The sequence below is a fragment of the Alligator mississippiensis genome, chromosome 1 (assembly GCF_030867095.1).
Source record: "Alligator mississippiensis isolate rAllMis1 chromosome 1, rAllMis1, whole genome shotgun sequence".
NCBI lineage: Eukaryota > Metazoa > Chordata > Crocodylia > Alligatoridae > Alligator > Alligator mississippiensis.
Genome location: NC_081824.1, coordinates 401,951,765 through 401,972,110, shown reverse-complemented (window position 1 = coordinate 401,972,110; position 20,346 = coordinate 401,951,765). Strand labels below are relative to the sequence as shown.

Genomic DNA, 20,346 nt, shown 5'->3' with positions numbered 1-20,346 from the left:
CATTAAGAAAATGATTCACTTGTCAAAAATGAAGAGATAGAGACTCCAGAAATCATTACACATTATATTTTACTGATACAGTAAAAGCTGTGTTATCCGGCACTTTACCATCTGGAATGCTCCATTAATCGGCATCTGTCATAGATGGCATCTGTTGTTTATGGCAATGGATCAATGCAGCAAAAAGCAAAACTGGAAGTCCCACCATGGCACGTCTCATTTTGCCGAGTCCCACTTCTTCCTTGAAGACCACAGCCCCAGGACAACGCAGCCTGCACGGGGCCCCCCTCCCCGTCCCACAGCACACTGACACCAGGGAGTGAAAGCCCTGCTGCACCAGCAAAGACGCTTCCAACTTACTGCCAATAAGCTCTCAGAAAACCAGCATATTTGATTAACCAGCACCCCCCATTCCCCATGGATGCCAGATAACAGAGATTTTACTGTACTTATAGAAGTGATAATAACATCTATAAAACACAACATAGGTAAATATACCACAGTTCAAAATACTGCAGTTTACTGAATAACAGAATCTTGAAACATCAGTGCCTCTAGAACAGCGATAGTCACATATCCAATATCTGGTATGCAGGGTTGTGTCACTTGATCCACAGGGCTGCAATTTGGCAGCAGCATATCAGTGCTGCAGTTCCCAGAGCTGCAGCAGTGACCATTCCTTCTGCCACCAACTTTCTAGCCCTGCAGGATAGGTGACATAGCTCCATACTCCATATCTGGCCTGCAGGGCTCCTCAAAGGTCTGCAAACTTGGCAGCAGGATAAGCTTTGCCATCTCTCTTACTATGGCCTCAAATTTCAAGACTCATAGGGAGCCACATACCTTGTTAATTCCTGCTCTACAGCAGTATTGCTCAACCCGTGAGTTGCAAGAACGTGTGAAAAGATTGTGAACAAACTTTAAAAATGGATCATATTTTGCATACATTTGTTAAAAAAAATAGATACTGCTTGAGCTTCACCGTATATGTTAACACTGTGCATACTAGTAAACAGGGATCCAGGTTTTCTGTTTGCTGCAGAAAAAGACAGATTTTCTCTTTCAAAGGTTTTCCCCCTGCAGGCTGGCAAAGTTCCAGCCTACAAGTGGCTGCAGGTAGCAAGAGGAGGGCAATCGGTCAGGGAGCGTGCCACATGCACGTGTAAACATGCACATGGCAGCCAGGCAGCGTGGAGAGACTTAAATGACAGAACTGATGGGGCAAGGCGGTATGCACAGACAACGCACTGGGGAGGTGAAGGGGACACAGGCAACACATGGGGGGAGGGAGGAAGGAGGGACACATGTCCCCCTAGATTTGTGCACCCATAGGAGACATAGGGCTGTAGTCTAGCCAGACTGACACAGGCATGAGCTGCCTCTGCAGCCTGGTGGGCAAGATCTTACACAGGAAAGCAAAGCAGGGTAACAAGACTCTTTGCTGCCACCGCCACCACCAGAATCCCGACACCAGCCGCATCACCAGCAGCGTAAGGAGTAATGGATGGGGGTGGGTGCCCTCACCTCCTCCTGCCACCAACTGCTCATGCACCTAGCCGTGGCTCTACCCAGTCACCGTGGCCCAGCTGCTGCTGCCACCGCTCCCCTCAGGACACAGTCCTATCCCGGAGGGGAAGGGAGATGGTGGGCAGCCTGAGGGGAGCACCAGTGGTGGCCCACCCACGGTGGCTTGGCACATGCGTGGCTGGCAGCAGAAGGAGGTGAGGGCAGCATGGCCCCGCTCCTGTCCATTACTACATGTGCTTAGGCAGCTGAACGTTCCCCTACCCACAGTGTTCAAAAAAGGAAAACCAATGTCATGAAATTTAAAGATGGAAACATTCACAACTAAAGAAATACTTTTCCACCACATGCAGAATTAGCCTATGGAATTCAGAATCAATATTCCACTAAAGTGAAAAATTTTGTGGAATTCAAAGTAAAAAATGGGCGTGCATACAAGAATATATACCTTCATGTATCAGCATGTAGCAAACAGCTAGAGAAAGGATATAGGCAAGATAGATCATTGTTTACTATGCACTTTCTATGCACCTAAACAAAGTTAAACTAACAAAATTTAACACTGCATTCTTGTTTAGGTTGAGTCAAATAGAAGAGAGGAACCAGTTTAAAAACATATTTTTAAAAACATTGTACTGAAAAACTAAATATCAAGTTCCAAATTTTGGCAAGGAAGTTTTCTGTATGTTTTAATCTCCAGTGGTGAACAAGCCTAACTATGTTAAATAAACTCTCTCTCTAACGTACATAGTTCACTGTAATTACCTTCTACTATTGTGTGCAAAAATGTAAGTTTACAAAATCTAGCCCGCGCTGTGAATACATTTGTATCTATTAAAGAACCAAAGGTAGTCTAAAAATGAATATAAATGTCCTGATGCATCATCCCTCTGTACACAGACCTTTCACTGGCATTTTTGGCATATTTTGGAAATTATATTTACTTACAGCCTTAGAAGCAGTACTAATATATTGCATAACCATTTCTTTTTTGGTATTGAAGTCCTTTTCTCGCAACGGAGTCTTTTTGTCTTCATTTAAATTCATATCTTCCTAGGAAAGAAAAAAGAATCGGGGAAAAATGTTTAATTTGGCAACTCGTATTTCACAATAAAAAAAGTTACTGAAGCCTTAAAGTGGATTTCAACCCAGATAAGCATTTTAAGTTTCAAAGTTCTTAATGTAAAACCTATGAAAAATGGCAGATTTTCAAATACCGAGAATAATGAAGAAATTATAAAGTTCTGCTTGTGCAATCTAAGATAAAAAGAACAAACAAAATTATTATTTTTTAAATTCCTAAGCTTGGTTTTAAGTTTTTTGTTGGGTTTTTTTTGTTTGTTTGTTTTTTTATTCACACTGCTTAACAATTCCAACTTAATGACACTTATGATCTGAAGTCTGCAAAGATCTAACAGTGGAAATACAGGATCCAATGAAGCAATATTCATATGTGGAAAAGCAACAACTATTGCAGCATTCTTAAACTGAATCCACTCCATGTTCCTTGAAAGATCAGTTAATAGTTAGATTCCCATCACCTGTATACTTTGCCCCAAGCTTTTAATCTTGAGCTTTGGGGTCTGCGTTTTCCTAAGAGCATGCTGACGAAGTTTAGACCTCAAAAATATATCTTCCCTGCAAACAAGATTTGATCTGTTAATTGTAAAACATACAAACAAACAAAAAAACCCAAAAAGCACAACACTTATTCTGCCTGATCAGAAAAAATGCATCTCAAGTCTGCAACACACTGAATATTAATCTATCAGCCTGGGCTTGGAGGTAAGGAAAAGCACAGCAAGAACTATCATTTCAGACGAGAGCAAGGTTTCTCTCATTTGGCTTTCTTTCATTATTCTTATTCTGAGTTGTATACAACTGCAGGAAGGACCAACCTAGTGTGAACCTCATAGTAATGGGAAGACATTACAGCAAACACACTTAATAGTTTAAATCAAACTTTCAGAAAATCTACTTAAGTATAAATCTGTCAATTACAAGCAACAAATATTTTCTCCTTTATGTTATTTTTCCCCCTGTAACATGCAGATGAACCTGCACAATAGAATGGATATAAGGCACAGAGGCCTTTACAGAGAGGTCTTTCACTAAGCTAGTGGGAGAAAAATAAAAGGATACATTGGTATTATCTACCTTAACTACTGAATATAGTATCAAACCAGATTTGACTATCTTTATTTCCCTAACCATGCCTAGAGGAAAAGGCTCTGCAAATGGTGCTCATACGATGACATTCTCCACAACAACATGTGGTATTTTGATCACAAAGTTTACAAAGCTACTGCTTGATTATCCTCAATTCCAGTCGTAACAGTAGTTAAGTGCATCCATATTTCCAAAGAAGCCTTTTTCTTTGAGTTGCGTAGAGTCTTTTCAACCTAAGAAATATTTGAGTTGTGTGAATGTTACCACTACATTTATTGTTTTGGGGGGAGGGGGGGGGTAATTATTTTCCTATCCAGTTTCCTTGATATAAGAACACCTTCAAGGCTAAATCCAATGTTCTTAAATCTTTTATTTTCTCATTTATCTGGATCTGGAAGAAACTGCTAAGCATTGACATTATCCCCTTGACAAACACAATCCATGAATCAACTTGACAATTGCCGTATGCAGTACTTGTATATTGCATCTCTCCTTACATTAAACTGAAAGTTTGGTGCTTGGCTTTAATACTATTTTCTAGTTTTCCTCTAAAAACAGCTTTTACAGGGAAAAAGCTGTAATTTGAACTAATTCACTAGGAAATATGTTGTCATATAAAATACCAAACTAAACCACTTTTGTTTTTCCCCACTAAGAACAAAGTAACATAATTTAAAGATTTTTAGAACCACAAAGAAATACACAATGTATAAATCATATACATCCTCAAACTTCGTCATACACTGGGTACACCCTGTTTTAAAGGGAATATTCACCCTCATAAGCAGTTTGCAAAAGGAAGAAAATAGGAAAGAAAACATTTAATTTGGCAAGCACGGTTTTAAACTTATTTTTTTGAGTTTAAACTCATCTAAATAAAAAGTACCTGTGATAAAATTACTTATGTCAACACCTTTGAAAGGACAGAAACACATGCATGTCTTTTGCATTTCAAAGCCAAAGTCCCAGGGCACTCAAGTCAGTAACCCTTTTGAAGTGAAGGCACACATTCATACATGTTTATTCTTAAGGTAAGCATACACTTGGCTGACAGTTGGGAAAGTTTCAAGGTTTAAGAATTAAATTTACCTAATTTCAAAATAAATTAAATATCTTTGTGCTCCATTCTAAACCTTCAACAGTTAGTTGCACAAGGTGCTGAGACTGACAATTTAGAAAGGGGTTACCGTGTTTAGACATGAGCCTGTATCTTTAGTTACAAAGCTCAGGAGAATGCTAAAAGACATTTAAAATAATCAAAGATTGTAGAGTTGTCTGAGACTTGCTTCTTAGAGTAATTACTTCAAAAGTTGTATTGTCATTCTCTTGAAGCAGATAAAGCAGTGCAAGTTAAAATTCTCACAGACTGCTTAAAAGCTTCTATAGCTTATCTGAATAATTTTAAATGTTGTCCTTGGATAATTCTAGTTTTGTTGCTAATCAAAATCAGATTTCCACCAAGACTGCAATACTAGGGCCACCCACTGGTCTTCTGCCAGTCATCTAATAATTGTATTCTCACTCTTGAATCCTATTTTTGCCTAAAATACATGCTGAGTTTAATGAACAAAATATAAAAGTTTCAGCTCATTTAAGTTTGCATCCAAAGGCCTTAACCAGGTCAGGCTACAAAATGGTATGCATATATACAATCATTTGTTAAAACTACAGCCAACACTTCAATCCAATTGGGGTGGGGAGGGAGAGAACACACCTAGACAAACACAAGAGTCAAGACATTTCTTGAGTGTAAGTGCAAAGCTGTACATCAAGATGCATTTTTTTTCAGCCAAATGGTGGCTGAAGAATGAAAAAAATTTCAAAGTGTGTTTTAAAGTTCTTAGCTGTCATGATAAAATGCAACATGTAGAACATGCACATAAGAGAATTTTTGGGAAGACTGTATTCAAATAACAACATTCTATTTTCATTTATTAAGGGGCAACAGTACTTTATACCATCAGAATGACAGTATTTTAAGCTAGTTGGCTAAAATATTTTAGCTTTCTTTCAGACAAAAAGAAGTATCATGAAAATAAAATTTTTCTCTGCACAGATATTTGCAGCCATCATCCAGCAAATTCTCATTTTTTAGATCAATACTAGGGCTTCATTAACATGCCTCTCTCCACCCATAGGAAGAATGTCAAAAGTATGTACCCACTTATATCGCACAAGAGGTGGGGGGGGCACCACAGACGGGTTGACATGGCTTCTGGAAACAACCTCCCTCTCACCCCTCTGAGCATGGCAAAATATTCAACCCCCTGCCTACATTCCAGTGTCCTAGGGCACAAACTGTCAGTTCCACTTCCTGGCAGTGGGGATCAGTGGCACATTTGACAAAAAAGTAGCCCCTCCTTCCCTGGTTTAGTCGGTCTTAAATTAAGGAAATAATGGAAAACATCCAGTCAACAATGAAAACTTTAGCAAGAGTTCCTAACAACCATTTAAAAGGCATGTGAAATTTACAAGGAATGAGATTTAAAAAACTGATAGCAAGACAATTCAAATGCTACCTCCTAACCTGTCCTACATGTTCAGTTATATGATCATCTCAAAATTATAGTAGGAATAGGAACTGGTTCAGATAGTGATTTAAGTCGATATGAACTTGAACTTCAGCCAAGTTCCAGATCAAGAAAGATTAAACCTAAAGTTGTCCTAACCTGTTTTCAGAAGACAACACAAATAAGGAGGGAAAATTATGAAGGGGGTGCAAAATGAGTAATTTGCTTTTTCTTAATTCTAGAAGGGAAAAAAAAATTCAAAAGCAGAAAAATTTAAATCTAAAAAATAACGTGCTATGTGAAAGTATTTCATCACATATGGAATTGGCTATTGCAAAATTTTAAGACCAGGAGCTCTTAGTCAGATTGCAAGGCATTTGACATTTACATTGATAAAGAGCCTAATATTTTAAAATATTAAGCATCCAGAAGTTTGGATGCCATATAAAACATCACACTCAGGGGTGTAAACCTGTCTGTAGTTAGAGTTAGGTTACATAAAAGTATCTTTGCAGACAAACTATAAAATAACTTAAATTTTGGTGGGGAATGGGGAGGAAAAGATAGCTTTCCAAGTCTTGTTGTACTTGCCATTCATAAAGAATACTGGATAGTTTTAACAACTAACTTTGATACATTTCATCATCCTTGTATCTTGGCATTCTCCCGCTCATCCATTCATAACAGGAAGACTGCTTGCTATGTTTTGCGTGTTGAAAAGAAGCAGAGAATGGTCTAGCCTGGCTATATTGCAGAAAATCAGCTGAAAACCTGGACAGAGGGCTATAACAAGACCGTATTTTGATGAGAGTAGCACAAATTCAGCAAGCAACAAACTGGAGGGGGAATTTAGTTAACTTCATAACAGAGTCAAAGAAGATATTAGTTCCCTTTTATAAATTTGAGTAAGCAAAAGCTCCTTCAAGAGCATTACTACTCCTGCCCAGTACTATCTGGAGGTGCTCCACCCACCACCTTCTCCATCCTGCCCCCACATCGCTCTCCAATCATGACCTTATTAGTTTTGTCCCTAGCACCACTAAGTTTTAACTTCAATGTTACTGGTGTAGAAAACTTGTGTGTGCAATTTCTTAAGTAATTAACGATTACAAGGGTTCAAATAAACCATGAAATACTCATTGTGGTGTGTTTCCCACTAAGGAGGAACAAGTCACATTTTTTTTCCAAAAGAAACAATATGGAAACTAATATGATTGCAAAGGAAGTGTATTTTCCCCAATACATTGTCAAGCCAACATGCTTGATGCCAATTATAAGCACATTAAATATTGTCTATGAAAAGTCTTTCTGAAAACTACTATATTTAGACAGTTTCATTACAGAAATCATAATAAACTTGTAAAGGCAAAATACCTTTTCATCTACAGTAGACCGTTAAAAAACAAAGAGCCCCATATATACCCCTCATTTTCTGAAATTAAAAATTTTCTCCAGTTAAATATGAAAAGTTCAAAAATAAATGTCTAATATATTTCCAAATTAAGAAATTACTTCTAATATTTTGCTCTTTAAACCTGTTCAGGGACAGGAATAGAGAGAAAACTTTTTTTTTAAAGAAAAAGCATGAAAGAATCCTAAAAGGGTGATAAAATAAAATATACTGATAATTTATATATCTTCTCGCTCTACTACTCCTCAATTTCTACTTCTAAAACTTGGAGCCATTTCCTCATACAAGGAAAAATGTCTCAATTTGTGCAGATTTGTGGGGAGTTGTTTGGGGTGCTTTTTGAAAGGATAGATTATGTTAGTTTTGTTTAGTTGTTTTGTTTCTTTTGGTAATCTTTTTTAAAGAAATATTACTGAAGCAACTGAACCAGACAGATGAGAATCACTGGAAGCTATTAGAGGGACATATTTTCTGTTAATCGGGTTATAGGAAAGAAATAAATAGCCCATGGACTGCATCTGACCCTGCATGGCTCTGCCAGGTTAGAAGGTACCTCGTGAGATCTTCTAGTCCAGTGGTTCTCAACCGTTTTGTACAAGGACCCATTTGTAAACATCGATGGCCAGTTTTGACCTAGCGCTCCTCACTCCCAAACCACTGCCCACCACCCCCAGGCCCCAGCCCGCAATTGTGCAGGGCAGGGGGTTGGTGTGTGGGAAAGGGAGGAACTCTGAGAGCTTGCAAGGGAAAAGCCAGAGTTTCCCACATTTTTCTCCTTTAAAGGAGAATCCATTTTTAAAAAGTCTGTTTGCAACCCTTTCATAGATTCTTGCGACACACATTTTTTTGGGTCATGACCATGGGTTGAGGAACGCTGATCTAGTTCAGCCTTCTGCTGAAGGCAGGATCATCCCTGACTAAATCATCCCAGCCAAGCGTCTGTCTAACCTGCACTTGAAAACTTCCAAGGACAGAGATTCCACAACTACTCTAGGTAGCCTGCTCCAATGCTTGACCACCCTTGTATTAACACTTGGGCTTTGATAGTAATTTTTCCCACACTGCAATCTATTTTGATAGAATTTCACAGAATATTAAATATAAAAAAAGATTTAACTAATTCCTCACATAGTCAAAGTAAATCAAGTGCTGCATCAATTTGTATAAAATCTGAGTTCCTCATATTAGTAGAGGATTATAAATTAATCAAGCAGAAAACTGCATTAGCAAACATTTTTTATAAACACAACATAATAGGGACAAGATTCAAATACAACTCAAAATTAGAGCTATATTAACCAATTCTACTACCATTTGGAGAGAGACAGACAGAGATCCCCCTGCTTCACAGTTATGCCCAGGCCAGGGAAAGAGCTACTAAAGAACTAAAGGAAACGCACACAGAAAAATAAAACGACAATTAAATACCCCAATAACATGATCTCTTCCATAATTCCTACTGCAGAAACTTTACAGGATACAAATCCATTTGAGCCACATATTTAATTCCACTTTTTTCCCCAATCATTTAAGCATCAGTGTTCAGGATAGTTGTGATCAACCCCTTTCTGATTTTTTTTTTAAGCAAATTGCAAACTACATAACTAAGTCACTCTTATCTCACCCCGCAGAAGTGTACTCTGATGAAATGAGAAATTGGCAACCTAGCAAAACCCTGACCTGATACACACTTCTGAGTTTAAAAATAATTAGGCAATGAAGTAGTTTTATTGTGTTACTACTTTAACTTAGTCTTGTTTATTGAGGAAGCAACTGTATGTGTTCTTCAGGAAAATAAAGATATAAAGTCTGCTTCCTGTAGTTCAGATTCAATCCCAGACTGTTTTTAGAAACATACTTAATCCATATGAATTACATATAGTTATCCATTGTAGCCCTTCCTCCTTGCAGTTTTGACAAAATTATAATAGTATAGAACAGGAAAAGGTCCTTTGAAGCTATCTACAGTTAAATAACTTGTTTTAAAATAGAGACAAAAATTAATACTGAATTCAAGAGATGTTGAGAAACAAAATTCTTATTATTTTCTACAATGGGATTTCTCTTCAGTAACAAACTGCATTTTGGAAGAGCTCACATAAACAGAAATAACTTACTCTATGCCTCCAATTAACACAGTACATATGAATCAACTTGCCCTTATATTAAGTGATCCTGAAGAATAAAAGAACTGCCTAAGCTTCTTTAACTGGTCTTCCAGTTAAGTCTTCTGTCTCCTAACTCACATAAGGAAGTAAATAACATGACCAACAATTGTCCACCGATTTAGATTTTTAAAATTTCACTAAATTATAAACTGACACATCTCTTCTGGATAAGTCCCATATTTAAAATGTTCTTGATTCAGTGTCTTGGAACCTATATTCACAAACCAAAATGTATTATATACATTGCAATATCACACCTTGCCCGCTTCACAGTACTCCTCAAATGATTCTATATATCATGAGGATATGAAGATACCCCTTTAAATCACTACTGTAACAGCAAACCCCTACCCCTGTTACTGGGGTACAGACAGTGAGTAAAAGGACTGAGGGTCCAGCAGATAACAAGGTTATTGACTACAGCAGAATCTGGGACAGAAGGCCCAAATTGGAGAACAGAAGTGTGTGGAGTCACGTGAGCTCCTGCCTGTGTGGGAAGAGGAAGGGGGAAAAGCAGTCTAACTCAGCAAGCTACAAGGGAGGGAGCTCCAGTTCAAGGCAGCAGCAGGACACAAGCTGCTCAGTGCCTAAGAACTGAAGAGGAAAAAAAAAAAAAAAAAAGATGCAGCCAAGGAAACTCATTGCAAAGGGAGAAAGTGATACCGGTGGATGCAAGTGCCTGTAGTTAGCCCCTCAAGAGAGAGAAGGGTCAGGGATTGTGACACTGCAGTCATACCCCAACCAAGGGAACCGTCAATAAGGAATGGCAAAGACTGGGGCTTGAACAGTAAACCCAGGGAGAGGGCAGGACCAGAGTGCAAAAAGGAGTTGAGCCATGTCAAAAAACAACCACGACAAGGAACCAGAAAGTCACAAGGCATCTCCTTAAAGGAGCAATAGCATGAGCATGACAGGGCAGATGGACAAGTCTGCTCACCTCGCAAGGCAGCCATAGACTCCTGGGGATTCCTCCCATAAGAACAAACTTAACATCAAAGGGGAAGCAGACAGGTAAGAAGAGTTGAAGAGAGGGCAGAAAGCCATCAGCAAGAGCATGGACTCCCTGACTGCCCCCTGCCTTTGTGGGTTACAGCTAAAAACTAAACTTTCCTCCTTTACACAGTCTTGTGGTAGAGTCTAAGTTAACATGGTTGACACTATTACACCGGGGGATAAGAAGTCTATATTTATAAATGTTTAGCTGTATAAACTAAGTAAGGCATCTGCACCAAACATTTTTTTTTTAAGAAACCATCTTTCTGAAGATGGCCTTTGCAGCAAATCACATAATGACTGAGAAAAAAATAGTGGATAAAAAGCTTATATTAAAGTTGGTTACTATTATATTTGTCCAATAAGATTAGGAAGTAAGCCAAGAAACACATTTCTTCTCACCTGCACGAGGTTAGATATTGAACTGCTTAAAATGAATAGTTCTGCAAAAGACATGGAAACCGTACATTTTAAGTATAACTGGGTTTTTATGGATTTAAATTTGTTTTCACATTAAACACTATTTGTCAGATCACAGCTCTTTCAATAGTATCAAATTAGATTTACAATCAACATTCTGATTAGAATTAAATAGACCACTTCAAAAGAAACTTCAAAAAGTATGACAACAGTACCTCTTTTTTAAGTGTATTTCATTTAAAAGATGCTCAAACTATTAGAAATTCTGAAGTGATTTTTATCATGCAGCAGATGGGGTCTTATTCAAAATACCCAAAAAAGTACCACTGGATCCATCTGTAATTTCATTCTTGTTATATTTATGGAGTTTAAAACAGTTAACCAGTCCTCTGCATAGGAATATAACATTCAAACTTGTTAAAAATAAAAAAGTAAATAAAGACAAAAAAGAATAAAGAGAAGATATAACAGAAAGAAAAACTGAGTAGGGGATACAAGTGACTTACCCGTAGCATTACTAAAAGGATTTGGAGGTCATAACAAAATCATCAGCTCTACATTGCTATCTTCAAACAAGCCAGGAACAAGCCAAAAATAATCCGAAGCAATCAGTAAAGTAACATGGAAAATAGTGTCCAGGGAAGTCCTCGCTTGCCCTCCGCCCTGGACTTCCCTTTATACTTTCTGCCTTGCAGGGTGCAAGAACAGCAGCAAGCAGCATCTGGGTAGCATCAGAGTACAAGGTGATCTCAAAAGCATAATTCTCTGGTGTCCGTGGAGTTTGCTGCCATTTGGGGGAAGAGTTGCAGGGGTGGAGTTTTCACCCCAATTTTCTTGGGGCCAAAAGCCCGAAGGCAAAAAAAGTGCCAATTTCAACAACAAAAAATTGGATCAATTCTCTCCCTCACAGCAATGAACTCCGCTGCCGACCTTCTTGCACTCTATGACATACACTACATGTACTGATTGCTTTCTGCAGCCGGGAAGGGCAAACAGAGTAAGCACTACCCTCCCCATTTCAACCTGGTCCTCCTGGAGCCACACGCCGATGGGCAGCAGCATCTGTGCAGGGCATGAGCACCCTGTGGCCTGCCACCTGCTGCTGCCTACAGTGGGGGGCTGTGCACCATGGGGAAGTGAGTGGGTGGGGGGTTCCCAAACCCCCCCCACCCTCCCTCACACCCCCCACATATATACACACCCCGCAACATACCCTACAAATGCCCACACACGCAGCCACACCATTTCTCAACCACCCCCAGACACACACCCCACCATAAACACACACACACCCAACACCCCAACCACGCCCACACACAATATACAAGAGTAAGACTTTTTTGAGCTATTATGCAATCCTCTCTATACACATTATGCAAACAAATCATGACAAAAATATTCTTGAAATAAAATTAAAATGTTATAGTAGATGTCTGACTTTTAGTATACAATTCCATTTTTCTCTGGTTCCAAGATGACAACCTCCCCTTTTCCCCCCCTTCCCCGCAACAGAGTACATCCAGGGGCAAGGGGAGGGATTTCTGGTGGCAAAGTCAGGGGTTAAGGGTGGGACTTCAGGTCTGAATATGGCAACCAGGGAGCGAGGCACCTGTCAAAGGGCAGGGCTACGTGTGCCGTCCTCAACAAGCTCACCAAAATTCATTAAGTGGCCCTCCACATGAAATCATTGCCCACCCCTGGTATAAGCTATTACTACACAGGAGAGAGATTCTGGGAGTCATTGTGGACAGTTTGCTAAAAGCCCCAGCTCAGTGCTCAGGAGTCATCAAAAGGCAAACTATGTTAGGAATTAAGCAGCAAAAGTATCATTATGTCCCTTTATAAATCCACTGTGCACCCGCACGTTGAACGCTGTGGCCAGTCTTGGATCCCACACCTGAAAAAGGATATAGAAATAGAGAAGGTCCAGAGAAGGGCAACAAGGATGATTACTGGTATGGAGGGGCATTCATATGGAGGGGAGACTCAAAGAGACTAGACCTATTCAGTTTAGAAAAAGATGCTTGAGGTGGGCCATAAGGGTTTACGAAAAATACTAAATGGCGAAGAGAAAGTAAACAGGGATTTATTATTTACTGTCTCTCGCACTACAAGAACTAGGGGGTCACAAAATGAAGCTAGTAGGTAGTAAGTTTAAAACTAACAAAAGGATCCGCCCCCCCCCCACACACATAGCATGTAATTAAGGTGTGGGACTCATTGCTACCAGATGTTGTGGGAGCTGACAGTTTAGCCAGATTCAAAAAGGGATTGGACAAATTCCTGTAGGAAACATGCATTAACAGTTATTGAGCATAAGAGTTAGGACTATAGGAAATCAGAACTTCCTAAACCTCAAGGCTGAAAGTAGGAGAGGAATAGCGAAAACATCCTGGTTCACCCAATTCACTCTTTGACACAGGACACTGGGCAAGTTGGACGTACAGTATGACCCAGTACATGGCAGTTCTTATATATGTTCTAAACCAATTCCTACGACAAACTTCAGAGGCCTATTGTAAGAGGTCTCAAGCTCTGATGGAGTGGGAAGAAGTCAGAAGAATCATTTATAACGTAAGGGTTAAGTAAACTAAAATCAGGAATTTGGAATCCTAGGTTAGGAAGAGACGTCAAGGGCCCTCTAGTTCAAGAGGATCATTTGCTTTTCCTAAACCATCCCAGATAGATGTCCATCTAGCCTTCTCTTGTAAACCTTCCATGGAGGAGATTTGACTATTTCCTTAAGCAAAAACCTAGTACAACGGCTCTTCTTCTCATATATGATTGAAATCTACTTTTTATGCAGTTTCAAACAAGTTCTCTGTGCACTGCCTTCAATGGAAAGGAGAGCAATACTTATCCATATTCTTAGGCAACTTTTCAGATATTTTATATCATTATGGTTTCCCTTACTACTGCTTTTGTCCAATTTAACTAAATGCATCTAGTTTCTCCTCCCTTCAGTATGCCATGTATTCCAATCCTTTTCTCCTTCTTGAACCATCTCAAGTTTATCTTTCTCAAGGCATCTAGCCAAAATCTGGAGGACACTACTCTGAGGCCTAACCTGTACCAAGTAGGTCATTGGGTATGTCATGCCTCCAGAGCTTCTATTAAATGTAATTTTGCATTCAGTGGAATAATGCGGAAGGGGTGAACAAGGTATGTATCCTAGATACCACGTATGGGGAGTGTATATATTTGGAGGAGTTGTGGGAACCCCCACTCCCCCCACACACAGTTTCCCCCACAATGCACAGCCGCAGCTGTCGGCAGCAACAAAGCAGGCAGTGGGCCGGGGTACTCATGGCCCATGCAGATGCTACCACCCAGCACCACCTGGCTCTAGCCAGTGTCAGGAGCTGCATATGATGGCAAGGAGAGTAGCCAGGCTGGCCTGTCTCAATCGCATGGTGCTCCCCTGACTCCCAACACTGCAGCTCCCAACACTCATGCACCACCAAGAAGCCCAGAGCGATGGAGCCAGCTGTCTTCCCCATTCCCTGACACCACGTGCAGCTCCTGGGACTCCAGCATAAATGAAGGGGAGCCCCACCCCCTGCACGTGGCAGCAGGAAGTGGGGGCCAGGCCACCAGCTCCATCACATGGGGCTTTCCCCCACAAGTGGCATACAAATGCCAGGAAATGCATGAGTCGCAGGGAGCCCCACATGATAGAAGTGGGCCAGCTTTGCCACCACCACATGCAGCTCCCAGAACTGGATGGAGCCACGCACTGCCAGGCAGCAGTACCTGCGCAGGTCACAAACACCTTGAGGGCCAGCCGGCTGCTGCTGCTACCACCGTCAGCAACAGGAACTGTTTGCCATGGGCAGCAGGGGAAGTGTGTGGAGGGATCCCCACACTCCCCCTACTCTCCCTCACACCCCTTAGACCCCACACACCCAGAGTTCTGCGATCCCACTGCCCCCCTGGGCACTGGCTTCGTGCTCTTGCCAACCCCAGCCCAATGCTCCTGCACAGCTGCAGTGCCCCCTGCCCCACCCCAGCACTTCCTTACCTTCTGCCCAGAGTGAGCACCACAGCAGAGACAGGAGGAGGAGTTTCTGGAGGCCAGGGAAGCCAAGCAGGTCCCCCAGCAGCTGCAACAGTGGCAGCAGCAGCCCCATTCAGAGGCTGTGTACTGGCCAGGCCCTTCCGTTCATGAAGGTGGGAGTGAGGCGTGTGGGCTGGGCAGGGTATAATTAACTGGTGGATGCATGCAGACCAGATGAAATTACTTTGTGGGCTGCATATGGCCTGCAGGCCATATTTTGCCCACCCCTGACTTCTGTAAAGTTCATTTAATGCAGGTATAAGTCTAAGTTATTTGGGGCCATGCTTAAAGCCTTTTATTCCTAAATAAAACTATGAAATGCTGAAATTCCCATTCCCAACTCTAGCTTACACTTCCCAGTAACATTGCTATGGTGCCAAATTCTTATCACATATTAATGTTGTATTTATTACCTGTTCACCTAGGAACAACTGTGACCATGTGTAAGTGGGCTCCATGCGGGCCTATAGGACAGCATTTGTAATAACAGAAGGTACCTGTAGGCCTGCATTAGAAAGCACATCTATTTAGATTCCTGGTGTATACATAATGCTTTGGTCAGTCAAGGTACGTACATTAAGCATAGATTAAAATAACCTTAAAAACATCTGCTGTCTAAAAAGAACAAGATCATAAATAACCAGCAATTCTTACCATCATTTTTTCAAAAAGCGTTAGGATCTCTCTCTCAGATAATGGTTCAGGGATGAACTCGTCCATATCTGTAGGCAATGATAATGACCAATCGCTGACAGAGGAATGCGACTGTTTTAGGTGCAGAGGTGGTCTTTCTTTTCTACTGCCTGGAATTCGTATACTGGCAAATCTATCCAACTGCAAACAAAAAACAGTTCACACACATTACAATTGGTTGTTAATGTTCTATTTAACCACAATTAATATGGACATCTCTTTGACTGATGCACACACATGCACATACACAAGCACATTTTTACATTTTTAAAGCAATTGATCTGTTTGACCAAGAACAGACTTGACCTAAAAAGAGATAAAAAATAAAGAATACAAACCACTTGAGGGAGGTTGAAGGTACTAAATGTGCTATTAAATATGCTTTCTTTGAAGAATAAGATGGAACGGGGAAAGGCTCGATAGATTTTTGTAAACATGTCATGATGAAAATGAAAAAAATAACGCCATATTTACTCAAATAAGATAACTGTGATTACAAGATGACCCCCAATAATTAGTTTCTATATACAAAAAACTTATAAATTTGTTATCATTTTTCACATATACAATCTAATTATTGGAGGTTTGCCTTGATTTTGTCACCCTCCTACTGCTACAGCATAGAAAATAAATCTGGGGGGGTCAGGTACTTTCTTTGTCCTTGGCACTCCTCAGCTTCTTCCGCCAACAGAGAATAGCATTTCAAGCCATAATGACCACGCAGCTCAGCACTGCTCAGTATGCATGTGTACTCCAGGTACCCCCCATAAGGATACATGTGCTATTAGTGCCCCACTCATGTCCCTGTCACAAGTCCTGGGATGCTCCAAAAATGTACATGCAGATGAAGCACAGAGCAGTCTGGTACTGCTTTACCACATGGAGGGCAGGGACACACTAATCACATGCCCCCTCTTTCAGCCTGTTGCAACTGAGGGATGCTGGGTAAACTGTTTGAGGCCCTGTTCAGTTATGTTTGGCAGACATAAAAGGCTGGTGAAGAAACAGGAAGCACTGCAAACAGGAAAGCAAGTCACAGCTTAGCTGTGCAAGTGAAGAGGAAAATGAAATGTATTCAATATAATGGCTACCATGGCTTGAAAGAGATGGGACGGAGAGGGAGTGTGCTCAATGGGCACTACCATAAATTTAATTCAGATGGATTTACACTAACCTATCTTTGTGGTAGGTTTCCATAAGTATGGCAGGGGAGACTCCATGATGATTGTGTTGGTCCCGCTGGCTTTACTGGAAGATCCCCTTCTTCCTGATCTGGAATTATTTGATGTAGTTGAGGATGGAGACTTGTCCACTGGACTGCAAGTAGGCATCCATATGAGAGCCTACTATCCTCCAATGAGAGGATCTCAGCTACACATTTTATAGTGAGGGAGAATTGCTCTTGGACTTTCACTCTAGTTTGCTCCTATGGCCTTTTGACAAGGAGCAAGCAAGACTAGGGTCTTCACTACCGTCCTAGTGAAAACGCTTTTCTTAATATCTAACCTAAACTTCCTATGATGCAACTTGAGCCCACTGCTCCTTGTTCTGTCATCTGTGACTACTGAGAACAGCCTAGCTCTATTCTCTTTGTAACCACCCTTCAGGTAGTTGAAGGCTGCTACTAAATCCCCTCCTCAGTCTTCTCTTCTCCAGACTAAATAAGCCCAGATCCCTCAGCCTCTCCTCAGAAGTCATGTGCCCCAGCCCCCTCACCATTTTTGCTCCCTTCCTCCAGGGTCTCTCAAACTTGTCCATATCCTTTCTATAGTGGGGGGCCCAAAACTGGACACAGTACTCCAGATCTGGCCTCACCAGTGCTGAATAGACAGGAATTGTTACTCCCCTTGATCTGCTGGCAATGCTTCTACTAATGCAGACCACTATGCCGTTAGCCTTCTTCGCAAGAAGGGCACACTGTTGACTCACATTCAACCTACTATCCACTGTAACCCCAGGTCCTTTTCTGCAGAGCTGCTGCTTAGCCAGTTGGTCCCAAGCCATGGGATTGCTCCATCCTAAGTGCATGAGATTTCTTTTGGCCCAAATGTCCAATTTGTCAAGGTCACTGAATCCTAGCCCTACCCTCCAGCATATCTGCTACACCTGCCCACAGTCTGGTGTCTTCTGCAAACTTGCTGAGTGCACTCTATGCTATCTTCCAGGTTGTTGATGAAGATATTGAACAAAACCGGCCACAGGACCAACCCCTGGGGCACTCCACTCAGTACTGCCTACCAACTAGACATGGAGCCATTCATTACTACCCTCTGAGCCTGATGATCCAACCAGTTTTCTATCCTCCTCAGTGCACTCATCCAGCCCATACTTCCTTAGCTTGCTTGTGAGAAAGTTGTGAAAGACCATATCAAAAACCTTGCTAACATGAAGTTATATCACATCCACTGGTCTCTCTACATCTACAGAGCTAGTCATCTCATCATAGATGGCAATCAGGTTGGCCAGGCATGACTTGTCCTTGGTGAATCCATGCTAACTATTCCTAATTACCTTCTCCTCCAAGTGCTTAGAAATAGATTCATTGAGGATCTGCTCCATGATTTTTCCAGGGACTGAGGTGAGGCTGACCAGTCTGTAGTTCCTCAGATTCTCCTTCTTCCTTTTCTTAAAGATGGGCACTATATTTATCCTTTTCCAATAGTCCAGGACCTCTCCCAATTGCCATGAGTTTTCAAATATGAAGGCCAATAGCTCTGCAATCGTATCAAATCAACTCCCTCATCACCTGCCATGGATTTGGAAATTTCTGACACCCAGGACTGACAAGTCTGGGAAGTATGATACTTGCCAGTGATAGCGCCACAAAGACCTGAACAACTGAGCTCTGCTCAGCTGATGGAATTCAGAACTGATTTGGCTAATTTGGCTTGAGACATGAAATTTTATAGAGTGTTTGCCCCATACAGGCCATGTGTTTTATAGTCATCCTCAGTGCTGACTGCAATTAATCAACTTCATAGTTGGTTTCCATTACTGAGCTGGTGCAAAAGTTTAAAGATGGATAATGTCACTAATGAGATTTTCTTGTATGTGAATGTAAGATGAGGGCTTCCCCAATCCCCCCATGTTGATTGGCGGGGGGGTGATGGGCAACTTCATCTTATATTCAAGTCAATACAGTATTCTTCTTTATCATGGGGCAGGTCAGAAAGAGAAATATATTTAAACTACAGAAAAGCAAGCCAATATAATCTCTTAGTAAAAACTTCCAAACTTTAACAGTAGACAAAAGAATAACCTGACAGGGAACTACAGAGCTCTCCTTCATTGGAGTTACTGAAGCCATTGCTTGACAAGCCACATACAGTGATTTAGGAACAGTTAATCCCATATCTCTGCAGGTTGAACTAGGTGACCCTTGAAGGCTCTTCCCACTCTGTGCCTGTAAGGTTCCAAAGGCTTTTAAGAATACTGCTTTGAAGTTCTCTGAATTGACTACCTTTTAGTAGGTTTTGGAAAGAATGACCTGTCCATATTTAACCACCTGCAAATTTAGTTAAAATAGTGAATAAAGCATCAGATGACCTCAGATATCTTGAAAGAATTGGAACTCTATTTCTGAATGGAATATGTGAATAAGATCTATTTGAAAGATCAGGGTTCTGAGGCTAGTCTCAATAATCTGTCTTTCTAGGGGTGCAAACATATCACCCTCGTGGTGCCAAAGAAATGTTTATGACAACACTTAAGTTGCAAGTAAGCAGTTGTCTTAGAACCTTGTCACACTCCAAGTGCCCACAAATGCTGCTACAGTAGTCTCCCTTACTTACCTTTGGCTTTCCACCCCCCTCATTGCCCCACAAGCCCTTCTCTGTCTTTTGTTTTCCTAAACTCCACCTTTTTACAGTCTCACTGACATCCTGACATACTTTTAGCTTCTTTCATTCCTTGGAGTCTCAGAACAGCAGAGATTCCCCATGCCTGAAGAAAGGTGACTGCGCTCAAAAGCTTGCAAAGAACTTTTTTCCAACTATTCAGTTGATCTAATAAAAGATAATTACATCTACCCAAAGAGCCTTGCCTGCCATGACCAAAGCATAGTCACAGGTAGCGACAACTTAAATGGGAGAATGTCTGTTAGCTTATTGCACAAAGAGATTCCTGCAGCATATGTATCAGGCTCATGTGCCCCAATTTGGGGCATATATCTGCAAGCCGGGGAACCTGCATGGTGGTTTCCCCACTTACAAAAGCACACTACCGAGATCTGCTGCAGTGTATCCTATTTGCATGTCTCAAGACAGGGTATGACCCAGGGCCATTGGTTCCACAGGATCAGACTACTGAAACCCCAGAAGGACCCTGCAGGACAACCAAGCTAGCAATGGCTGTAGACACCAATGAAGTGGATCAGCTGGGCTGAGACACATTCTGGTACAG

At 41.1% G+C, this 20,346-nt stretch overlaps 1 protein-coding gene across 3 annotated transcripts in view; it reads right to left on the bottom strand.

The window, feature by feature from the left end:
- The window catches only part of DIAPH3 (diaphanous related formin 3), a 487,575-nt gene that overhangs the window by 425,209 nt on the left and 42,020 nt on the right, over nucleotides 1-20,346 (bottom strand). For all 3 annotated transcript variants that reach the window (XM_059723010.1, XM_019500535.2, XM_014608394.3), the window contains 2 exons: nucleotides 15,907-16,086; nucleotides 2,473-2,577 (listed from right to left, as the gene is read on the bottom strand). In XM_059723010.1, coding sequence (XP_059578993.1) covers nucleotides 2,473-2,577; nucleotides 15,907-16,086 — 285 coding nt within the window. The remainder of the gene's footprint in view (nucleotides 1-2,472; nucleotides 2,578-15,906; nucleotides 16,087-20,346) is intronic.